The sequence below is a fragment of the Xenopus laevis genome, chromosome 6L, assembly GCF_017654675.1.
Source record: "Xenopus laevis strain J_2021 chromosome 6L, Xenopus_laevis_v10.1, whole genome shotgun sequence".
NCBI lineage: Eukaryota > Metazoa > Chordata > Amphibia > Anura > Pipidae > Xenopus > Xenopus laevis.
In genome coordinates, this window is record NC_054381.1 from 60781926 (window position 1) to 60803360 (window position 21435).

General features: G+C 38.6%; 2 protein-coding genes across 2 annotated transcripts; one reads left to right on the top strand and one right to left on the bottom strand.

Annotated features, from left to right (window-relative positions):
- Nucleotides 1–3398: 3398 nt before the first annotated feature.
- Nucleotides 3399–8731, bottom strand: mrpl32.L (mitochondrial ribosomal protein L32 L homeolog). Its single transcript, NM_001110726.1, is given in 3 exon segments — nucleotides 3399–3932; nucleotides 6629–6810; nucleotides 8601–8731. Coding segments are annotated over 3 exon segments (546 nt in total). The 5' UTR covers nucleotides 8713–8731; the 3' UTR covers nucleotides 3399–3680.
- A 341-nt stretch (nucleotides 8732–9072) lies between these two features.
- psma2.L (proteasome subunit alpha 2 L homeolog) lies at nucleotides 9073–20064 on the top strand. Its single transcript, NM_001090584.1, has 8 exons — nucleotides 9073–9135; nucleotides 12081–12157; nucleotides 13695–13827; nucleotides 15071–15193; nucleotides 16045–16126; nucleotides 17119–17192; nucleotides 19320–19377; nucleotides 19785–20064. Exons 1-8 carry the CDS (start codon nucleotides 9095–9097, stop codon nucleotides 19899–19901), a joined length of 705 nt encoding a protein of 234 aa, NP_001084053.1. The 5' UTR covers nucleotides 9073–9094; the 3' UTR covers nucleotides 19902–20064.
- The last annotated feature ends 1371 nt before the right edge of the window (nucleotides 20065–21435 follow it).

Genomic DNA, 21435 nt, shown 5'->3' on the forward strand with positions numbered 1-21435 from the left:
TTAGACATCTGCTAATTCCAGCCTTTATACATTACATTTTTGGCTTATTAACTATATTAGAAACATTTTTTATTTTGCACAGCCTATCTATGGATCCAGTTTTTATTTTTACACTGAACTGTTCCTTTAAGTACCATATCCAGTGCCACCCACTGACAACTTATTTGCACTAAACCATTCATACCTTTACAGAGTGGGTCCTGTAACTCTGACTCCTCCATTTAAAAGTAAACCTAAACCTCCTCTTTTTCTATTCCTCTGAAACAAAGGGTAGCCCTTCTTACCGGAGGCTCTGCTTCTATAGTTGCACTAACTAATCATCACATTCTCATAAATATACCTAGAAATTACACACTAATGTCCAACTAAAGTAATCATAGTTCAAGTTTAAAGGGGAACTCCACAAAAACATAACTTTTTGAAAAATAAACATAATTTCAAGCAGCTTTGCAATATACATTAGTTAATAAGCAGACTTTTCATGATTTTTAATGGTTTCTGATAGTTCCTTAGCCTTGCCCCCTGCTCTCCTGCTGATCTGTCTGACTTCTATTACTTTGTATCAGCAGCCAGATGTCCTCAGCCTGCATACTCCAAACCCCACAATTCCCTGCACACGTGACAATAAGGAACAGAACATCACAGTGCAATGCATTTTTCAGTTATGTAGTTCCTGTCTGTAAACTGTGGAAAGTTGTAATAATTTGTAACATCAGTGTTTAGTCCCTCCTTCCCAGCCAGGATTTCAAATGATGCAGAGAGAGAACTGTTACCGCTGGATTGCAGCATAGAAAATGGCATTTATTCATTTTTTTTGAAGAAACAGGTAACTGTGATGGGTATATTAGGGGGTTCTGTGTTATGTGGGCCTCTTGATCAAATTTTGGTTTGGAAGCCAGAGTTCCCCGTTAAAATGAAATTTAACTAATTTGCTACAGGCAACATTCTTGGAATTTTTTGACTGTGGTGGTGTGAATTCCAGCTCCAAATGTCCTTCCTTTTTGGTATCATCCCAGTCTGGTCAAAAAGGCGAGGTGGTTGTGGGGATCAAAACACACAGACTAGAAGGGGGAGTCAGGACAGATACGCTACAAAGGGACATTCTGGTGCAAAGCAGTCTTAATTAGCAATATAATATTTTTTTACATTCATTTTCTGTATGTTTAGGCAGGGCCCAGCAGACAAGATGCTCATCCCCATTGTATTCCCCTGCTAACCACCCACCAGTAGGCTTTTTTGGTACAACTACACGAGCATCTTCAACGCGATTCCGGCGGATCCAACGCGGTGCACCAAAACGCAGGCGCCAAGCCGTATGCAATGGAAAATAAGGTAAGAAATACAAATGTCGGATGGTGTCGCAGCGTTCATCCGACGCGACTGTCGGATGCAGTCGCAACAGACGAACGCTGCAACAGCATCCAACATTTGTATTTTTTACCTTATTTTCCGTCGTATCCAACTTGATGCCTGCGTTTTGACACTGTGATGGATCCGCCGGAATATTGTCGAAGACGCTCGTGTAGTTGTACCCTTATACACAGAGTAGGGTTTTGCTAGGCTACTGCCATTTACACTTACCTCATGCTTTCACTACTTTGGTGGAAAGGAGCACAAGACACTGCTCTTTACATTTCTCTGATGAGTTGTAAAACGGTTACAATATATTGTAATATTTTATAAGATGCAGAGAGCCCTTTTCGTAGATATGCCAGCAGGGAAGGGACAGGGAAGAGGCTGCTTTCCAGATCAATATGAAATCATCATACCTATTATCTGACTAGTAGTCTGGTAAAATGCATTGGTTGCAATGATTACTGAATGTTACATGTATTAGCATATAGGTCAACCAATCATGAGATTTGGAACAGTCTTCTTGGAGAAAGAAAATACATATAGAGGGGCAAATTTACTAAAGGGCGAAGTAACGAACGCTGGCGAAAATGCTCCAGCGTGACTTCATTTTGGTACTTCCCGATTTACTAACGGTCGCTGGCGTAACTTCGCTAGCGAAGGAGATAGACTCTATCGCTACTTCGCACTCTTACGCCAGGCGAAGTTTAGCTCTAGCGAAAGAGCGTTACTTTGCAAATTCACTAAGATGCAGATTTTACTGAACGTTACCTCTTGCGCCAGACTTGCCTTCGCCACTTCAGACCAGGCAAAGTGCAATAGTGTAGATAGGACTTCCTCAAAAAATAGTTGAAAAACCGCTGGCGACTTAATTTTTCAGGATGATAGACTGCAAAAGATCGTAACTTTTTTCTAGGGTACCTGGCTTCCCCCCTACATTTCCTAACATATCGTTCGGCTCCCTGGATGCAACTTCAGATTTTAGTGAATTAGCGTTTTCCTGACGAATCTATAGCTGGCGAAGTGTTGCGATGTGAGCGAAGATGTCGCTGGCAAATTTTCGGAGGTAAGTGAATTTGCCCCAGAGAGTTCAACTGAAATAAAATATAAAGGAGCCATTATGAGATTAAGTAGTATCCTTAATCTCCTGGAGCAAATTGTTTGGAAACCAAGGATTTAAAATACCCATGCACAGCCTCCACACAGACCAAACATTCCTAGACCAGGAGACTATACTCTTAAGCTTTTAAGGAGAAGGAAAGGCTAAAACTAAGTAAGCTTTATCAGAAAGGTCTATATAAATACACCAGTATGAGTCCTCTGTCAAAAGAAACACTGCATTTCTTTCCTTCTATTGTGTACACATGGGCTTCTGAATCAGACTTCCTGTTTTCATCTTAAACCTCCAGGGCTAGGGCTTGAGCATGGTCAGTTTGCTCCTCTCTCCCTCGCATCCTCCCTTTTCCCCCTCCCTGGTGTAATCAGGGCTATGAATGAGCAAGGAGAGTCTCAGGCTGGAAGTGATGTCATACCAAGATAATATGGCAGCTACTAACCTAAACAACAGAGAGAGCTTTTAAAGCTGTTTACTCAGATATGGTAAAGCATTCAGCAGAGTAAATATAGTCTTATAGCTTGCACTATTGTGGCTAATCTATTGGCAATAAACCACTTCGGTCACTTTCCTTCTCCTTTAAGGGCCCCTTGGTAGTATACTGACCCCAACATAAATGATAGAGCCAGTGGATACATATGATCTACACATAAATTATGATGGTATGGGATTACCCATTACCCGTATTATTGTAAGCAAGGAATGGGATGTAAAGTGGATACCACAGACTATTCCTTATCTGAAGATTAGAACAACCAGCAAAGTATTTTGATTTGAAAGGTTAAATCGCTTGAAGCCTATTGAAGAAAATTAATATATGTATATTGCAAATTTTGCAGAATTTATGATGTTATTTTGGCAAAGAGTACCATCTCAGATTATCTACAAGTGAAGCAAAACCACTACTAGCATCCATAATAAACCACACACAAAGTTTTTGTATTTTATTTTCTTATTCCAGTTTGAATGTGTAATATATATTAAATATAAAGTGAACAAAATGCATTAAACTGGAACAGATTTTTGGAGAGTTATCTGAGAAAATAAAGGAAAAGCAGTACATATAGCGTATTATTACAAATATGCTAGCTTTCTTTCTGAAGGTTGCCCATTAAAAGCATTTCAAGAATGCCATTAATAAGAAAACCACGGGGGAATGTTATGGCTTCTTATTACAATCTTTGTGTCCAATAACAAATAATAGAAAATACGATCAATAAGCAAACCATGATGGACGTTTACTGTTTCTTTCAATAATCCTCTTCTCTTCATCTTCTGATCGTGGCTTTTCGCCCTGATAGAGGACCACTGTCTGTGCTATGGGGGCTCTAAAGGGCCCACCTTCTTTTGCCTTTATTTCTTCCCTTATTAGATGAGTCTCTTCACGAACTTTCTCATAACAGAAACCACACAAAACATGTTTTAATTTGAGATGTCCACACTCGGGGCACACATCAATATTGTTCTGAAATGAAGAAATTAAAATTTTGAACATGAGAATATATATTGGGCTAATGGCCATAGGAATGCTGCACTACAAAACATGCTAGAACTGGTTTAGAAAAAGTCTGACTGGTTATATCAATTACATTACTAAGTTTGCCCAAGATTCCTATAAATCAATTTGCAGTGAAATGAAAAACTGTGGTTTGTGTTAACCAAATAGCCATTTCTATATGTGGCTTTATATGCCTTTGCAGCAAGTACAATGTAAAGATTAATAATCTAACCCAAAAACTCCCTCCCATCCTTCATTAGGGGTATCACCATGGGGGAGTTTCTTCGCATAAGAAGGAATTGCTCCACGGAGGAAGCATTTGAACAGTTTTCTGGGGATCGGTTTTTAGAGTGAGGTTATCCCAAAAAGTGGGCTAATGATGGATATCAGCGAGCAAAAAGGAATGATCGAAAAGCACTTCTATAAAAGAAAAAGCGTAAGAGCCAGGACAATAAAGTTAGTTTTATTTCAACATATAATAAAAATTGGGATCATTTACGATGGATTTTAACCCAGTGGTGGCCAGTATTACAACAATATGATGAGGTAAAAAGGTAATTACTGATAAAGTACAGGTGACTGCTAGAAGAGCCCCATCGTTACGAGACAAATTAGTACATACGGTATATTCAAAAAGCCCCAGTAGGGATTGGCTATCCTCATATAGGAGTACCGTGGTGGGTAACTACCTTGTGGTGAAGCATGTGCCTATATGACACGATGTAAAGCATTCAATAATGGTAAGGGCTAAATAATAATACTCTGTATTCTCTCACAACCTGTGACACAAAAGGGGTCATTTACCTACTACAATGTGGATGTGGAATTAGATATGTGGGTAAAACTCTACGTAGATTGGGAGTACGGATATTGGAATATCTTGGTGACGTATTAAGATAGGAAGAAAAAAAGTCCAATTCCTTTTTAATCTATGTAACCAAGGTGGGTTTAGCACTTAAAATGTTGGGGGCTACAGAAGGTTAAGTAGTAGTAATCCAGTAAGGGTGTTTAAGAGAGAATTAGAAAGCATAGCCACCTATGGGAGACAAGTGGGTTTAATTACAGATAAAACCTGAAAAACCATAGTCCCTGAGAGCACCCAAACACTAATTTTTTATCAACTTCCAAAGGTGCATAAGGGGGAGTTAGCATCCAAGGGAAGATCAATTATTACAGGGTCTCCTCTTTAAATGAGGGTCCATCTGAGCTTATAGATCTGTTACTGCAACCATTAGTGATGGCGACCTCTTGGAGGATGTGATATTGTTTAAACACTATATAGACAATCTCCTTTTTGTGTGGGCAGGGGGTAAGGAGTTGTTTGATGAGTTTTCAGCGGTTTAAATGATGAGGCCCTGAACCTGAGTTTTACAGGTTTCTGGTATTATATGGGGATGCATTTTTCAAGCAGACACTTAAACCAGGTATACAGGTAATAGCAAGAAATGCCCCAACTCTGAAAATGGTGTTGGCCCCCAGTATGTTCAATAAGGATTGAAGATCAGAAACATGGTTGCACAATAATGGGATGTTCAGATGTGGCTCCACGAGGTGCATCACATGCAAGGCAGTTTTGGTATCATACACATTTGAGTGTAGTGTAACGTAGGAGATACGTCAAATTAATAGTTACATAAACTGTAACACAAAATCTGTGGTATATTTAATAACATGCTTAAAATGTCATATACAGTATGTTGTATGTACCATAAAGAGTAGAATAAGGGAACACCTTAACACTATAAAATCTGGGAGTGAAGGTACACCAATATTGAGACACTTTAAGGAGTGCAACAGTGGGAGTACAGAATCAGCATAAGTGCAAGGAATAGAGAGCGTGACCTTGGGCCCTAGAGGGGGTGATCTACAGGCCAAGCTGTTGAGAGCAGAGGTTAAATGGATTATAGGTTACACATAAGGCAACCCCAATGGTTAAATGGTTAAAGACAGTCACACAATGAATAAGGATTGGAATGGCTAGATTGATATACTCAGTAATCTTTACAAAGTAACCTGCTTATTGATATTTTAGTAACTTGTTACCAGAATGAACTTGTAACATTTCAAATCTGTTATTTAAATGTATTTGTAACATTTCTAATTATGAGCAGTATATGAAATAATTTAATTCATGGATCCGCACTCACACAAATCTCTGCAGTGGGTAAAGGGCCCCTTTTCTTTATTTGTTTACATCACCACCAATATCAAATCAACGTTTCGGGGGTACAACCTCCCTTCATCGATATCCTGATGAAGAAAGGTTGTACCCCCCGAAAAGTTGAGGAAGTTAAGGACTTCTGGAAGTTATAGCGTGCAGCGGATGCAAAAGGTGATTTCAGTATTTGAATGGATGCAAAGGAGTTTGTTCATGTGGCAGATAAAGCGAAGGTTCTGTGAGTAAACAGCTTCCCCTCCCCCCCCTACACAGATATCCATACTTCCACCAAGAACTGAGTGGTGGTGGGCAATTGAAGTAAAGGAGGTATTGGCGATATGAAGTTATTTCTTATATTCCGAGATATTCAGTCTGCAGCCCTCTAGTTAAAATTCCCAAAAAAATACACAAGCAAGAATTTTGAATTCAAATTTTCAATTCGACCCCCAAGTGTGCAAAAAGCCACAAATAAAGGGATGCAAAAAGTTACAAACATAGGTTTTACCTTCACTTCTATTAATTTATTTGGATTTCTTCTCCTGCAGCGATTAACTTCAATTGTTCTTCTATTTTTGGGTGCAGCCATCCAGAAAATATTATCCAGAAATCCTGCCGTGGAGTCTTTATCATCTAAATGCATATCTGGAAAGGGGCAGGATACTGGACCCTGGATTGCCAGAGCTGGACCTAAAAATGAATACAAAAATACAATTAAATACTAGCTATCCATATAAAGGATGGGTAAGTAAGGGAACAAAGCTTGTGCTGTGGGCCAAGCTTTAAAGGTCCAGTAACACCAAAAAATGAGTGCTTTAAAGTACTTAAAATACAGGTATGGGACCAGTTATCCAAAACCTTAAGGTTCTGTGTTTTCCAGACAAGGGGTATTTCTGTTATTTGGATCTCCAAACCATAAGTCTACTAAAAATCATCTAAATAAGCACAATAGATATGCTTTGCACAAATGCATTATAACTACATTAAGGAGTCATTTTGTTTAAAAAGCTACACAAAAAAACCCTCCCCTTTAAGGTAAACAGGGATTATAATGTATTTTCAATATATTCAAGATGGCCAACTGCATCAAAGTTATCCCTCAGCTGGCCAGTCCTACATTCACTTTCATCTGATTCATTATTGCTACAATTTCCAGCAGCCATTTCGAAATTGACAAATATTTTAGCAATAATATATAGATAGGTATGCACACTCAAAAGAAGGCAAGTATGGTATATTTAAAATAAAGTTTTACTTGTTTATGCAAATAATACACACAAAGCCACAATAGTAGGCCTGTATAATACAATACATAAGCTTACATGGTATATACCTAACGTTTAAACATAGCCACAATTACATAACAGTAAACAGTAAGTATTACAATTATACAGCAAGGAGCAGATACACCTACCACCAGTATGAGAATGGCCCCAACGTTTCGGCGTAAGCCTTTGTCAAGAATCCCCTTGACAAAGGCTTACGCCGAAACGTTGGGGCCATTCTCATACTGGTGGTAGGTGTATCTGCTCCTTGCTGTATAATTGTAATACTTACTGTTTACTGTTATGTAATTGTGGCTATGTTTAAACGTTAGGTATATACCATGTAAGCTTATGTATTGTATTATACAGGCCTACTATTGTGGCTTTGTGTGTATTATTTGCATAAACAAGTAAAACTTTATTTTAAATATACCATACTTGCCTTCTTTTGAGTGTGCATACCTATCTATATATTGTTACGTTGTGGGGTACCCATTGTAGGGGTACCCTTTTGATGTTTGCACCTCTTGCACTGTTTACCTACAGCATTTGCTGAATTGGTGTGCCCTCCACCCATTACTAAATATTTTAGCAATAAATGTCATAGTTTTTTTTATGCATCTACCTTGTTTTTATTTATTAAAGGCGATGCTGGACCTCAGTTTTTAAATATTCACTATTTTTTTTTAACAGGCTTTTACATCTTGTACCATAAATGTTGGGCAGAAAATATACATTACATTATTGCAGACTTAAATATGTAGCTAAAGAGAGAGAGAGGGGCTCATTTAACAGCAGTGAGCACAATTACCCCACAGTCCCACAGTAACCTATAGGTTGATTTATCCACTTTAAGAGGTGCTCAATTAATGCAAGTAGATCTCGGAGTGGTTTCTGTTGGTTACTGCACTGGCGCTACTTTGCACTGGGAGAAGCTGTGGAGGTTGCCAGTGAAGCATTATGCATTTTGCAGGGCTGTCCTGATTGCATTCACATTACATCCTAAGCAGGATTTCCTAGAAGTATCCTAAAAACGTCATAGTGATTGATAAACCTAGTCTACACTCCTTACATGCCAGGTACATTGATAAAAGGACGTCTAATAACAACACAGAAAGGTTGGGTGAACTTGCCAGTGATTTATTGAAGCTTAGATGAGCGCTAACCGGTCTGTGACATTCACAAGAATAATACACACAGGAAGTGTGATCTTACCCTGAGACAAGTGAGGGAAGCCAAACAAACGCAATGCACTTTGCTCGACTCGCAGACAACATTTTATCAATGAACTGAGCGCGCCTCCAAAAAGCCCACTGGAGACCGCCATATTCCCATCGACCTTCTCTACTCCTACTGTCACCGTAGCCCCGCCCTTTTCTCAAATCAAAGCAAGCGCATTGTCTTCTGCCTTGCCAGTCACAATATGGCTGCGGTCGCCAATCCAAGGTGGCTTGTTATTGACGTAAATAGGCCATGACTTGATAAATAGTGTGTTGAGCTTAGATTTCGTTTTATAACATACCACACGGATACAAACACTAAACGAGTTAAGACCACTTTAAGTGAAATCATTTTAGGGTCAGGTTAATTCCATTATTAAGCGAGCGCTTAACTGACGTCAGCGCGCTGCCTAGCAATGCTTGAGTAGGTATGATGTGGTGCGTACAGCGTGCTGCGCAGAGAGAGGAGGAGCTATAGTAGCAGGAAAGATGGCTGAGCGCGGATACAGTTTCTCTCTGACTACATTCAGGTGAGTGGGATGCTCGTGTGGATTCTGTTTGGCAGCTGTTTTATCGTATAGTGACATTTACTCTGTTCCCCTCGCTATTCCCCATCGTTCTTATGTTCCCATGGATGTCGTTTTATTGGGCGCTGTTCGTCTCCCAGTAACTTTGCCGAGTCACTCTGGAGCCTCGCCTCCAGCTTCCAACATAGGACACGACTGAATTTAAAGAAAGCCGGTGTCGCTGCAAATCTATCACGTGTCTCTCAGAGCTGCTTCACAGTCGCATAATGTACAATTTATGGCTTGACGTGTTCCTGCGTCACCGGTACCCTATAGCTTTAAATGTCCACTGCTGTTATTGCTTAACAATGAACAGAATGGGAAGCTTGACACCCCCGCAGCTACGATATAGTTATGCCATTTTTCTGATTTTTTTCCCCCACTGTCTGTGCCATGTTTTATAGAAGATTTTTGGCACTTGAGGGCTGCAAGACTTGAGCTCCTTCTTTCACTTTCTGTTCCAGTTGATGGCGTGGATTCCTTTGTTTAAAGGGGAAGTAAAGTCTAAAATAGAATACGGCTAGAAATGCTGTATTTTGTATACTAAAAGTAAACATGAACATACTGCACCACAGGCCTAATCAAACAAATGAATTATGCTTTCAAAGTTGGCCACAGGGGGTCACCATCTTGTAACATCTTTGCAAGACCAAGACTGCACACATGCTCAGTGTGGTCTGGGCTGCTTAGGGTGGTCCAAAGGCTGCAATGCCCTTGGACCAATAAAGGCTGTTTTATTTAAAACTGCTGGTGCTGGATCAATTTTTTTGCCTGCTTAGGGATCATCATAAATGATCAAAACAGCACAAGTCAAATAATATCTGCCAGAAGCCGATACAGCAAGACCAATTAATAATCATAATATGCCTACTGCACTGGGTCCTGTGTTGTCATTTAATCTAAAAGGATTTTATAGTTTTTGTATTGTTTAATACAAACTTTCTCCAACTCTGCAGAACCAGTGGCTGCAGCAAAATAATCCTCCAAATAGAATCTCAGTTTATCTGTTTAAATCTGCCCCCATCATCTTTGATGTAAAGGCAAAAATAAAAACTATAAATCTGTTTTTGTACATTAGTCCCCCCTAACAGTGTTTACAGTGTTTACTTCAAGCCAACCCAATAGTACATCATTTTAAGACATCCGCATAAATGTAGTGGATGTTTAATCAATATTTTCTGCAAAAAGGTTTACATTTTCAAATATAAATGATTTACTAATGTGCTTCTTCATCCAAACATTGATTTTTTTTTGCAAAATCATGCTGGAATCAGGCCGTTAAAACAGGATGAAATCTGACAGCGTCTCACAGCATGAGTGAGTTGTTTGCTGTCAGGAAAAAGTTAGGTTGAGCAACTCAAACACGAAAATAATTAAATGTGTAAACAGTTTATTAGACCAATTTAGTTGAGTGTTGTTACAGTGAAGGGTTACATTTAATATGTCTCCATTGTACCGATAAAAACTTCACATCATAGCCCACTGGTGCGCGTGCTGATTAGGATATCCAGAAAATGTGCTCTGCTTATAAGATGTGTAGATGCAAACCACTGACACGCCAACTCAATAATATTGTACGTCAGGTGTGTCTTAGCCACACCCCATTTCTCCCAAGCCATGCTTGTTGTGCCTACAGACACACTGTCATTCCACTCAGACTATCCCCATCCTCATGTTTGATTTGCTCCTGAAAATCTGGTTTCAGTTGACATGTCTGCACTGATTTTATTTTATCCATTAACTGTAACGTATACAGTTATAGGATCTATTATTTGAAATGCTAGGGACCTGGGTTTCTTCCATATTTTGGATCACCATACCTTGGGTCTGTTAAAAATAATTTTAACATTAAACTCAATAGGATTGTTTTGCCACCAATATGGATTTATTCTGCTTAGTTGGGATATTTGCAGTATGTTGTTTTTTATATATAAATGAACAGCAGTATAGTAAAATTTATAGTAAAGTATACAGGTATAGAATCCTTTGTCTGGAATGCTTGAGACCTGGCTTATTCCAGATAAAGGATTCTTCCAGATTTTGGGTCACCATTCCTTAGGTCTGTTAAAAATACATTTTAACACAAGGTACTTTTTTATTACTTCAGAGAAAAAGGAAATCATATTTTTAAAAATAAGAATGATTTGCTTAAAATGGCATGTGCCATAATCTGGATACCAGGTTTCTAGTTAAAGGATCCCATCCCTTTAGATCATTTTTAATACTGCATCACTGGTAGTTTGTCCTGACAAAAAAAAGTGTGTTTCGCAAGGCTGGAAATTCAGTATAAGTAGCTGTATGTGTGATTGATGTAGGTTTACCAGTTCACCATTCAGTTGTTTGGCAGTGAAATGTATATAAATTATAATGGATTATTTGCAAGCTCAAACAGTTTTAGATTCTTTTAACTTACCCGCTAAATGTAGTTTTTTGTTTTTTTTTTTGCTGCTGACATTATGAAGTGCAGTGGAATCACAGCTACCGGCAACTTTATATTTTAGCATGGCTAAAGCTTTCTAACTTTCACTTTCATTTGCAGCATATGAGAAATTATTATTTTATGATTTAGGCAGAAGTGGAATGAGATGTGTTAAAGAGCAGCACAATTTCTACTGTCTCACTACCAGGCTTTCATCCCTAGGCAAGCTATAACTGAATGCTAGTGCTCCATTCTCCATCTGATGGCAGTAGTGATTGCATGGAGCACTGGCTAGAGGGGGTGGGATTTTTATGACCAAGACAGTTAGTAAGGTAGGTTGTGTATTCGATAGATGTAAAAGTGACATTTTTTTTAATTGACACACTTAAAATATTTATTGGAGGCAGTTCTATAATTCGTATCTTAAATGTTTCATGTATATCTGTATATTACATTTCTCTTTTGTTTTTTTCCCTTTCCCTGGTTCTAGTCCGTCTGGCAAACTTGTTCAAATTGAGTATGCTTTAGCAGCAGTTGCGGCTGGTGCTCCCTCTGTTGGAATCAAAGGTATATCTAAATCGGTTATTTGTTTTATTCATGTTTTTTGGAACTGCAACTTGTAGTAAAATTTGTGGATGGTTTTAAGAGGAATAGTTTAAAATCACCTTACCTCTATATGGTCATACAAAATCCTAACAGTCTAAAGCAATTTAAATATGTTGTGGTTTTTTTGTTAGACCTAAGCAAATAGTAAGAAAGAAACATGCTGTCATATGTAAGCAGTCACCTTACATGGGGTCTGCAGGTGCAGGGGAGAGGCTAGTTTTAGTATAGAGGCTCCACTTTAGTATACCACCCTTCATCTTGAGGCTTCATTTATTGATTAATTATTCAAATCACACTGATTGCTATATCAGACTGCAGCGGTGCCAATTTAGGCCTCTTCCTCCTGAATGCTTTATCATTATCTCCATTCCTCCTCTGTTCATCCTGTGTCACATTGGCACCCCATTGAATTATACTTTACTTGTCCTTTAACCTGTATGTTGCAGTTTTGTGGCAAATTCTTGCGCTTTGCTTCTAGAGTTGATCTAGCAATATGACCCCACTGTACAGCTTTTGGAGTCAGCTTTGGAGATTGCTGTACATAACTTCGTAACATAACAAAGTAACTTTGGTTGAAAACAGACGTCCATTAAAGGGATACGGTGCTGGGAAAAAAAAAATTTTCAAAATAAATCAGTTAATAGTGCTGCTCCAGCAGAATTCTGCACTGAAATCCATTTCTCAAAAGAGCAAACAGATTTTTTTATATTCAATTTTGAAATCTGACATGGGGCTAGACATATTGTCAATTTCCCAGCTGCCCCAAGTCATGTGACTTGTGCTCTGATAAACTTCAATCACTCTTTACTGCTGTACTGCAAGTTGGAGTGATATCGCCCCCTCCCTTTCCCCACCCAGCAGCCAAACAAAAGAACAATGGGAAGGTAACCAGATAGCAGCTCCCTAACACAAGATAACAGCTGCTTGGTAGATCTAAGAACAACACTCAATAGTAAAAACCCATGTCTCACTGAGACACATTCAGTTACATTGAGAAGGGAAAAACAGCAGCCTGCCAGAAAGCATTTCTCTCCTAAAGTGCAGGCACAAGTCACATGACCAGGGGCAGCTGGGAAATTGACAAAATGTCTAGCCCCATCTCAGATTTCAAAATTGAATATAAAAAAACCTGTTTGCTCTTTTGAGAAATGGATTTCAGTGCAGAATTCAGCTGGAGCAGCACTATTAACTGATTGGTTTTGAAAAATTTTTTTTTTCCCATGACAGTATCCCTTTAAGTTTAACCTTTTATTTCTATATAAAACCTGCCTAGCTGCTAGTTGATTGAGAAGAAGGTAAAAAAAATCCATCTAAAGCCTCTAATTTGCATCAGATGCTTTTCATGCTTGCTGTTTGTAATTTGCATGTTTTTGTTCCTCCTCACTCAGTGTGTGCTTGTTTTATCATGTTCCATCATAAATGATTCAGTTATGGATAAAGCTATAGTAACAATGTGCCTTATTTTATCACAGGGTAATTGTGTATGTTTGTGTTTCAGCTACAAATGGCGTCGTGTTGGCAACTGAAAAAAAACAGAAATCAATCTTGTATGATGAACAAAGTGCACATAAAGTGGAACCAATTACCAAACACATAGGCATGGTGTACAGCGGAATGGGACCTGATTACAGGTGAGGCATATATTGTTCACATGTAGATCAGTAACACTTTGGGGTATATTTATCAAAGAGTGAAGTTAGAGGTCGCCACTGTCCTCTAGAGTGAAATTCCGCCACTCTCCATTCATTTCTATGGGATTCTGAAAGGCGTATTTATCAAAGGATGAATTTTCACACATTGATAAATACTCTTGAATATCCCATAGAAATGATTGGCGAGTGGCGGAGTTTCACTCTAGAGGACAGTGGTGACCTCTAACTTCACTCTTTGATAAATATACCCCCAAGAGGACATTTATCAAGGGTCGAATTTCAATTTCATGTGAGTTTTTTAAAACTTCCATAAACTCGAAATTCGGCCAACCTAAATTTATCAATAAAATCAATTTTTTTCAATTCTGATAGATTGAAACGACAAAAAAACTCGAATTCGATCAAACTTGATTTGAGTTTTTTCTCCGAAAAAAACTAGAATGTCAGAAACGCTGCAAACATCTCCAAATTGATCCCTGGGCCTCTCCCATTGACTTAAAGAGCAGGTTTTAGGTGGCGAATAGTCAAATATGAATTCTTAAATGGCCAGAGTATAATAAATCTCAAAAATCGAATTTGAATTAAAACAAACTCGAATTGAATTTGGATGGTTCCCTCGTCAAATTTGACAGTTTTGACCATAAAAAAAATTGGAGAATTCGAATTTGTAATTCGACCCTTGATAAATCTGCCCCTTAAAGTGGTAACCTGTCAGCAGATGGCTTTTACAGGATTTTCTAAGTGCAAATAATACCACCTTAAAGCGCTTGTATACACCACTTTTTCATTATAAGCTCAATGAATAGGGCTTGTACTGAAAATATTTTGCTTATTTCATATAAAATATAGATTTAAAAAAAAAAAAATTACTGAAGAGTATATTTTCAGCACAAGTACTATTTTATTGTGCTGTTTATCATATGTGACTTTCAGATCTGCTCAAGCGCTCCTTAATTAAATGATGTTTTACACAGTTCAACCAATAAGCATACAGAAGCATACATTTCCGCCTCCTAATATGAAAAAAGTTGGACAGAATTGATTTGGGGCTCAATAAAGTACATTGATATTGTGGCTGATTGCATGGAATTCTGGTGAAGGATTCTGCATGTTGGTATACTTTGTTGCTATCGAATGATTTTTCTGGTTTGTGGAGTCCCCTTCAAGGCATTTTTGTTGTACTTAGTAAAAAATTCTTACTTGCTTTTGATTTGTTCTTCAGAGTCCTTGTTCGGAGAGCACGGAAACTAGCTCAGCAGTATTACCTGGTGTATCAGGAACCCATCCCAACAGCCCAGCTAGTACAGAGAGTGGCTTCTGTCATGCAGGAATATACACAATCTGGGTAAGTGCCTCTCTGCCATTTTACTTCTTCGCGTAAATGGTGTAGATGAATTTGTTTGATGTCATTGTATAAGTAAAATAACCATGAAATTATGAAACCAAATAATGTGGCTGATTTTGCCTTCAGCTGCAGTTTGAGCTAATGCTGTCGTTTGTTGTCAGCAGTTTTCACTTGAGTACAGTTCAACTATACAGTCAACATGCTCCTTGCACAGAACTCTAGAGCTATGTTTTTTCTTCTGTGTACGGTATATGTCTATCCTGAATAGTCTTTCCTCTGATCTCTGTGCTCAGGCACATGCACTGAACAAATTATACTGCACACAGGCAATTTTGTATTCCACACATAATACAAAGTAACTGTTCTAGCACACTGTGAGGTTGATTTTAATGTGTGTAAAGTATGATGCATGACTGGATTCCTGACAGGACCCACCCTATGTTCTCTACACACTGTCCAATTTTTCTAAAACCTGAATTGAATAGACACACAAGTATAGTGATGTGTACTGTAGTAACCACAAAGTGTCGGTTTACACACACTGGAAGATTTGGTGGGGGGGGGGGTAGGCTTTTTTTTTATTACACAAATGCATTATATTCAAACTTTAGACTAGTAACTTTGTTAAAGTTTGTAATCTAAGTGGAGCTGTAGAAAATAGTGCTTAAAAGAGGCAAATTGTTTGGAAACTTGCACTTTTGAGGCCTTTTACACTAAATTTTTTCTTAATGAGTATGTTGAACAGTTTTCAGAATCTCCTGTCTTTTGTGCCCCCCCCCAAAAAAAACCCAAAGTGAACAGTTGCTTAGTGAATTAGTTTTGTATCTGTAACAAAAGTTCTCTCCTTTCAGTGGTGTACGTCCATTTGGAGTCTCATTATTAATTGCAGGCTGGGATGAAGGCCGACCATATTTATTTCAATCAGATCCATCTGTAAGTATCAAGGTTTATGTTGTATAAGCACTATAATATTGTAACATCCCTATGCCCCTCTGTATTGAATCTGATTTTCTTGTTATGCATCAACATTTTGTTGTCATTTTAAAGGGGACTTAATGTGTGCTGTAGGCTTAACCTATGTAAATGCAGAACATACATTGTTCAGTATAAAACTAGATAAATAGAAAGGATGTGCCAAATAAAAAATGATTTCAATATACTTAGCCAAAAATGTAATGTATAAAGGCTGAATGTCTAACATAATAGCCAGAACACTACTTCCTGCTTTGCAGCTCTCTTGGTTTTCACTGATTGGTTACCAGGCAGCAACCAATCAGTGACTTTAGGGGGTGCAACATGGGTCATAACTGTTGCAAACTCACTGAACATTATGTCCCATGTGGCCCCCTTCCAAGTCACTGACTAACTCAGAGAGCTGAAAAGCAGGAAGTTGGGTTCTGTTTTATGTTAGACATCCAGTCACTCCAGCCGTTATACATTACATTTCCCCTAACTAACTATATTACAAACATGTTTTTACATTGCACAGCCAATCTATTTACCCAGTTTTTATTTTTACACTGAACTGTTCCTTTAAAATACAATAAACAGGGTTGTATCAAAATTCTAAATACATATATACAGAGTGAAATTTTCAGGGTTTTGTGGTGTAACTGTAAATAATGGAACTGTTTGCAGTTCAATTACTGCCTACTGTACTTTTCTATCTTTACTTCTATCATTTACTTTCATTGGTTTCACTATTGTGGAAATCCATACTAAGAAAGAGCTTCTACAACCTCTTTGGCTTAATTAAATCCTAGCCCCAATGTGGTCCACCCAAAAAAGACTATTTAAACAGATATAAGGTATCTGTTAATTTGTGACTTTTTTCTGTCCCAACATTGATGTTTCTAAATGGCTTTTTAATGCTAATTGTTTAGTCATGTAATTCATCTTTCATTGTTTTTCTCCTCACTTTTTAGGGGGCATATTTTGCATGGAAGGCAACCGCAATGGGAAAAAACTACGTAAATGGAAAAACTTTCCTTGAAAAAAGGTACATTCCTTTTCCTTCATAATATGTAAATTAACTTAATTTTTTTTTTTAATGAGAACTTACAACTGATTTGATAAAATATATCATCCATTTATATTACCATATATAATCAATCATGAATCTTAATGCAGCAAAGTTTAAAGTGAATCTAATGCTGATCATTGATCATAGAACTTAAATGTAACCCCCCCTTCCTTAAACTGTTTGCAGAGGTGGTAGAGAGCAGCATGCTTTTTTCTATTTTAAATTCTACTATGCCTGTGGTAAAGCAAGGGGGGCATAAAATAATTTGTAATTGTAGTGTGCAAAAAACTTTTTTTTTTTTTTTTTTGCCTTTAATATTTGGAATGCCTCATTCAGCAAGTGCGTAAAAACAAAAAAAAAAAAAAAAACAAAACTAAGTGAATATGAAGATTTTCATTCATCCAGGTCATGGTATATCTAGTATAGGTAAATCTAAAATCAAGTCCAGTTGTTTTAGATTTACCTATACTAGAGAATTAGGTGAATAGTTTTTGTGTTGCAAATTCCATTACCAAAAAAAAAAGACTACTGACACACATTGGGGTTTATTTATCAAAGAGTGAAGTTAAAGGAACAGTAACATCAAAAAAATGTTTTTAAAAATTTGTTAGTATACTTCAAAAAATAAACACCAAGACAAATAAAACTTTAAAATAGCAAAGCCTTTATTAAGAAATAACTTACCGAAACTTTCGCTCCTGTTCTGAAAAGGCGACATGGCGACCATCCATTGTGCGGTGCTGGCTATCTCTCCTGTTGTACGGACAGCATGTGAAGCGGCTGCGGCATCAGGGAGCGTGTTTTCCATGACTGCGGATTGCTGGCTCATCGGCGCGTCTGTAGAGTCCCTGCGGCGGGGGAGCTGTTGAGAGTGGAGCTGGGCCACATCGTGGATGTTTGGAGTTGCAGTGCATACGCTACATTAGAGATTAATGTGTCTGAGAAGGAAAGTTGCACACGCAGCAGGCCAATCGAAGTTCCCAGTCACTGGCACGTAGCCACTCTCGCCATGTGCTGCTTTCCGTGCTAGAGAGCGCTTCTTTCAGACTTGTAACCTGCCCCCATCAATTACCAGCACTCTACGTGGAGGAACAGCCCGTGGCAGGGAAAGGGACGGAGGGTTTGGGGACGGTTGTCGGTGCTCATCCTCTCCACAATGACTGACAGGAGAGCATGAGACCTCTGTGATTATCGCCCCTCTGGCTGGCAGTTGTGAGCAGGAGATAAGAGCTGGGCTGCAGGGTTAATGTTCTTGCGCCAGTGCAAGTAGCTTTAATACTGTAGGTGGTGCTGGGGGAATTCGGGTTGTTAAAAGAGAACTTGTTGCCTTGGCCCTACAGCCCCACATCTGCAAGCAAGGACCCGAGATACCCGCAAATAAAAGTATTGCCATTAATATTTCCGAGGCAGATATGCGCAGCCCCGGCAATGAAAGAAGCGCTCTCTATCACGGAAAGCAGCGCATGGCGATGGTGGCTACGTGCCAGTGACTGGAAACTCAGATTGGCCTGCTGTTCCTTCTCAGACACATTAACCTCTAAGGTCGCATATGCACTGCAACTGCAAACATCCACATTGTGGCCCAGCTCCACTCTGAACAGCTTCCCCACGGCAAGGAGTTTCGGCAAGTTATTTCTTAATAAAGGCTTTGCAATTTTAAAGTTTTATTTGTCTTGGTGTTTATTTTTTGATGTATACTAACTAATTTTTTTTTTTTTGATGTTACTCTTCCTTTAAAGATCACCACAGTCTGCTAGAGTGAAATTCTGCCACTTTCCATTCATTTCTATTGGATTTTGAAAGGCTTATTTATCACTTTTACTTTCACCCATTGATAAATACTTTTTTAAAAATCCCATAGAAATTAATAGAGTGTGGTGGGATTTCACTCGAGGACTGTGGGGATCTCTAACTTCACTCTTTGATAAATATGTGTTTGCTCCACTAATATAAAAACACCAGTGAGGAAACCCCAAATTTGAAAAACTTTGCCAGACATATACAGTATATACTGTATGTGCATCAACATTTCATTTGGAAAATGCACCCATGAGGCTGACATTGGGTAACTCATTAACTGTGCTATTATGGTTTATTCTGTAGGTACAACGAAGATTTGGAACTTGAAGATGCAATTCACACAGCCATCTTAACGCTGAAGGTATCTTTTCATGACCCACTGGTTATAAGACATTTAGAGGAAAAATTGAATTCAATTCAAACTGAATTCAGTTGCTAGGTTTGTTCCTTGTTTCTACCACAGTTCTGCACCTCCATCTTGCTCGATTAGACTGAAGAAAAGGGCAGTAGCGTAATTTCCAGACTTTACTCTACTGCTCATGTGCAAGTCTAACCGAGAGACCATTGGGAAAGCCAGGTAAGATGGCGGCACTTCAGTAGAATCTTCCCCAGCAGGCACATTTTTTTCCTAGGAGCAGGGCCATCCCAAGGGACAAACCTAGTGACGGAAATCTATGGCACCCCCAGTGAATGGAGGGTTTCCTTGTACTTATAAATTAATCATATCCTTGCTTAAATATGTTTTAATTTTTTTATTTTTTTTTAAAGGAAAGTTTTGAAGGGCAAATGACAGAAGACAATATTGAAGTCGGTATTTGCAATGAAGCTGGATTTAAGAGGCTTACTCCTGCTGAAGTTAAGGATTACTTGGCTGCTATAGCATAAGTGGCCTAACAACACTGGGCGTTTGGTTGATGTAGTTATTTTTCAGCCACTAATGGATTCAATATGTTTTCTTTGCAGATTTTTTTGCATACTTTCTTATTTCTACCTGTCACAGATCTTTTTAAAATGACATGGGTCTAAACAAATTAAACAGTCAATTAGATTTTAATTGTCTGCGTTTTTACTTATCGTTTTACTATAAATTAAAATATAGCCTTCACTCTATTGAATAACTACATTAATATTAAAATGAAGAGCAATTCAATTTAAAAAGAAACGCCAACCCAGTTATCGCTCACCTGATACCCTGGCCAGTGCTTCTGTTTGCTGACAACGGTACCAAACTGGGGTATTTCAGTAGAAGAACCCCATCAAAATAGTCTTCCACATGTTCAGTCTTCTCTTTAGCCCCAGACAGGTGCACAGTAGAGTAGCCCTGCTTTTTGCTTCTAAGTTCAGCTTTCCACTCTACTTGTGCATGCACACAAGGAACAAAGAGAAGACAACAGAAGCCAGAGAAGATAGTGTTGATCAGCTCCTACAGAAATATAGAAACTCTTTGCAGTTGTTCGCAAATGGGAGCACTGGCCCAGGGTATCGGGGTAAGTAATTGTAATTACAGGGAGGGGGGGCACCACCAGTGATTATATCTTCAGTTCTCCTTTAAGTACAGATAAAGCCGTTTACATAATTTACATTTAATTGTCTGATTTATTGGATGCTGCTGTACCAATTTGCCAGCACACCAGTCCTACACAGTCAATTAAACCCTGCTGTCCCTCCCCTCTTACTTACCTTTGCCATTCAGCACTTAAGACTTGCCTCTTTTCTTATTAGTACAGTGAAGGTGACTAAGGTTAAAAGGATGCTCTAATAATTAACTGGTACAGGAGCCTGTGATTTGAAACTGTTTAGGGCAAGCGCACACACAACATATGAATGCTTCTCTCCGCCTGCAGAATTTAATGAGGCGGAGAGAAGGGTAATAGCTTAGATCAGTGGCTTCTATCTGCACTAAGTGCAGCTTTTGCTTGCGTGCGGCTACATGGAGTGTTGATCGGCCTGAAAATGTCTGCTTTCGTGTTTTTCAGGCTGATTCCTGCTCCACTCTTTGTAACCGCACGCAGGTGGAAGTTGTACTAATCATACAACTTCTGTTTGGAGAATGTGATTTTTATACTCTTTTACACATTCAAGTTTTTTAGTAGAGAAATATGTCGGAATCACTCTAAAAACATTATTTTAGCTGATTTTATTGCTATTACTTACACCAGAATACCCTTTCCCATGGCTCTTGCACTGCCATGGCATTGGTCTTGGGGAAGAACCGAGAAAAAAAAAACGTATTTAAACCGTGTCCCAGTCTGTTAGGCCTTTGTACCACCCACCTTGATGCTAGAATCATGGCTGCATGTTCATTGCAGCAGCCATGGGAAAAAGACTGCTGGAATCGTGGCACAGTGACATCAGTTTAGTTTTCAAATTCCAGGTTCCTTTTAGATGAAGTGTATTTTTAGACCACATACAGAAGAAA

Bases quoted from the DNA above. Each gene is read 5' to 3' on its own strand.
- psma2.L (NM_001090584.1), top strand. From the start codon at position 9,095: ATGGCTGAGCGCGGATACAGTTTCTCTCTGACTACATTCAG. The intron at 13,828-15,070 runs GTGAGGCATATA...TTTGTTCTTCAG, and splicing joins GGAATGGGACCTGATTACAG to AGTCCTTGTTCGGAGAGCAC. The intron at 19,378-19,784 runs GTATCTTTTCAT...TTTTTTTTAAAG, and splicing joins CAGCCATCTTAACGCTGAAG to GAAAGTTTTGAAGGGCAAAT.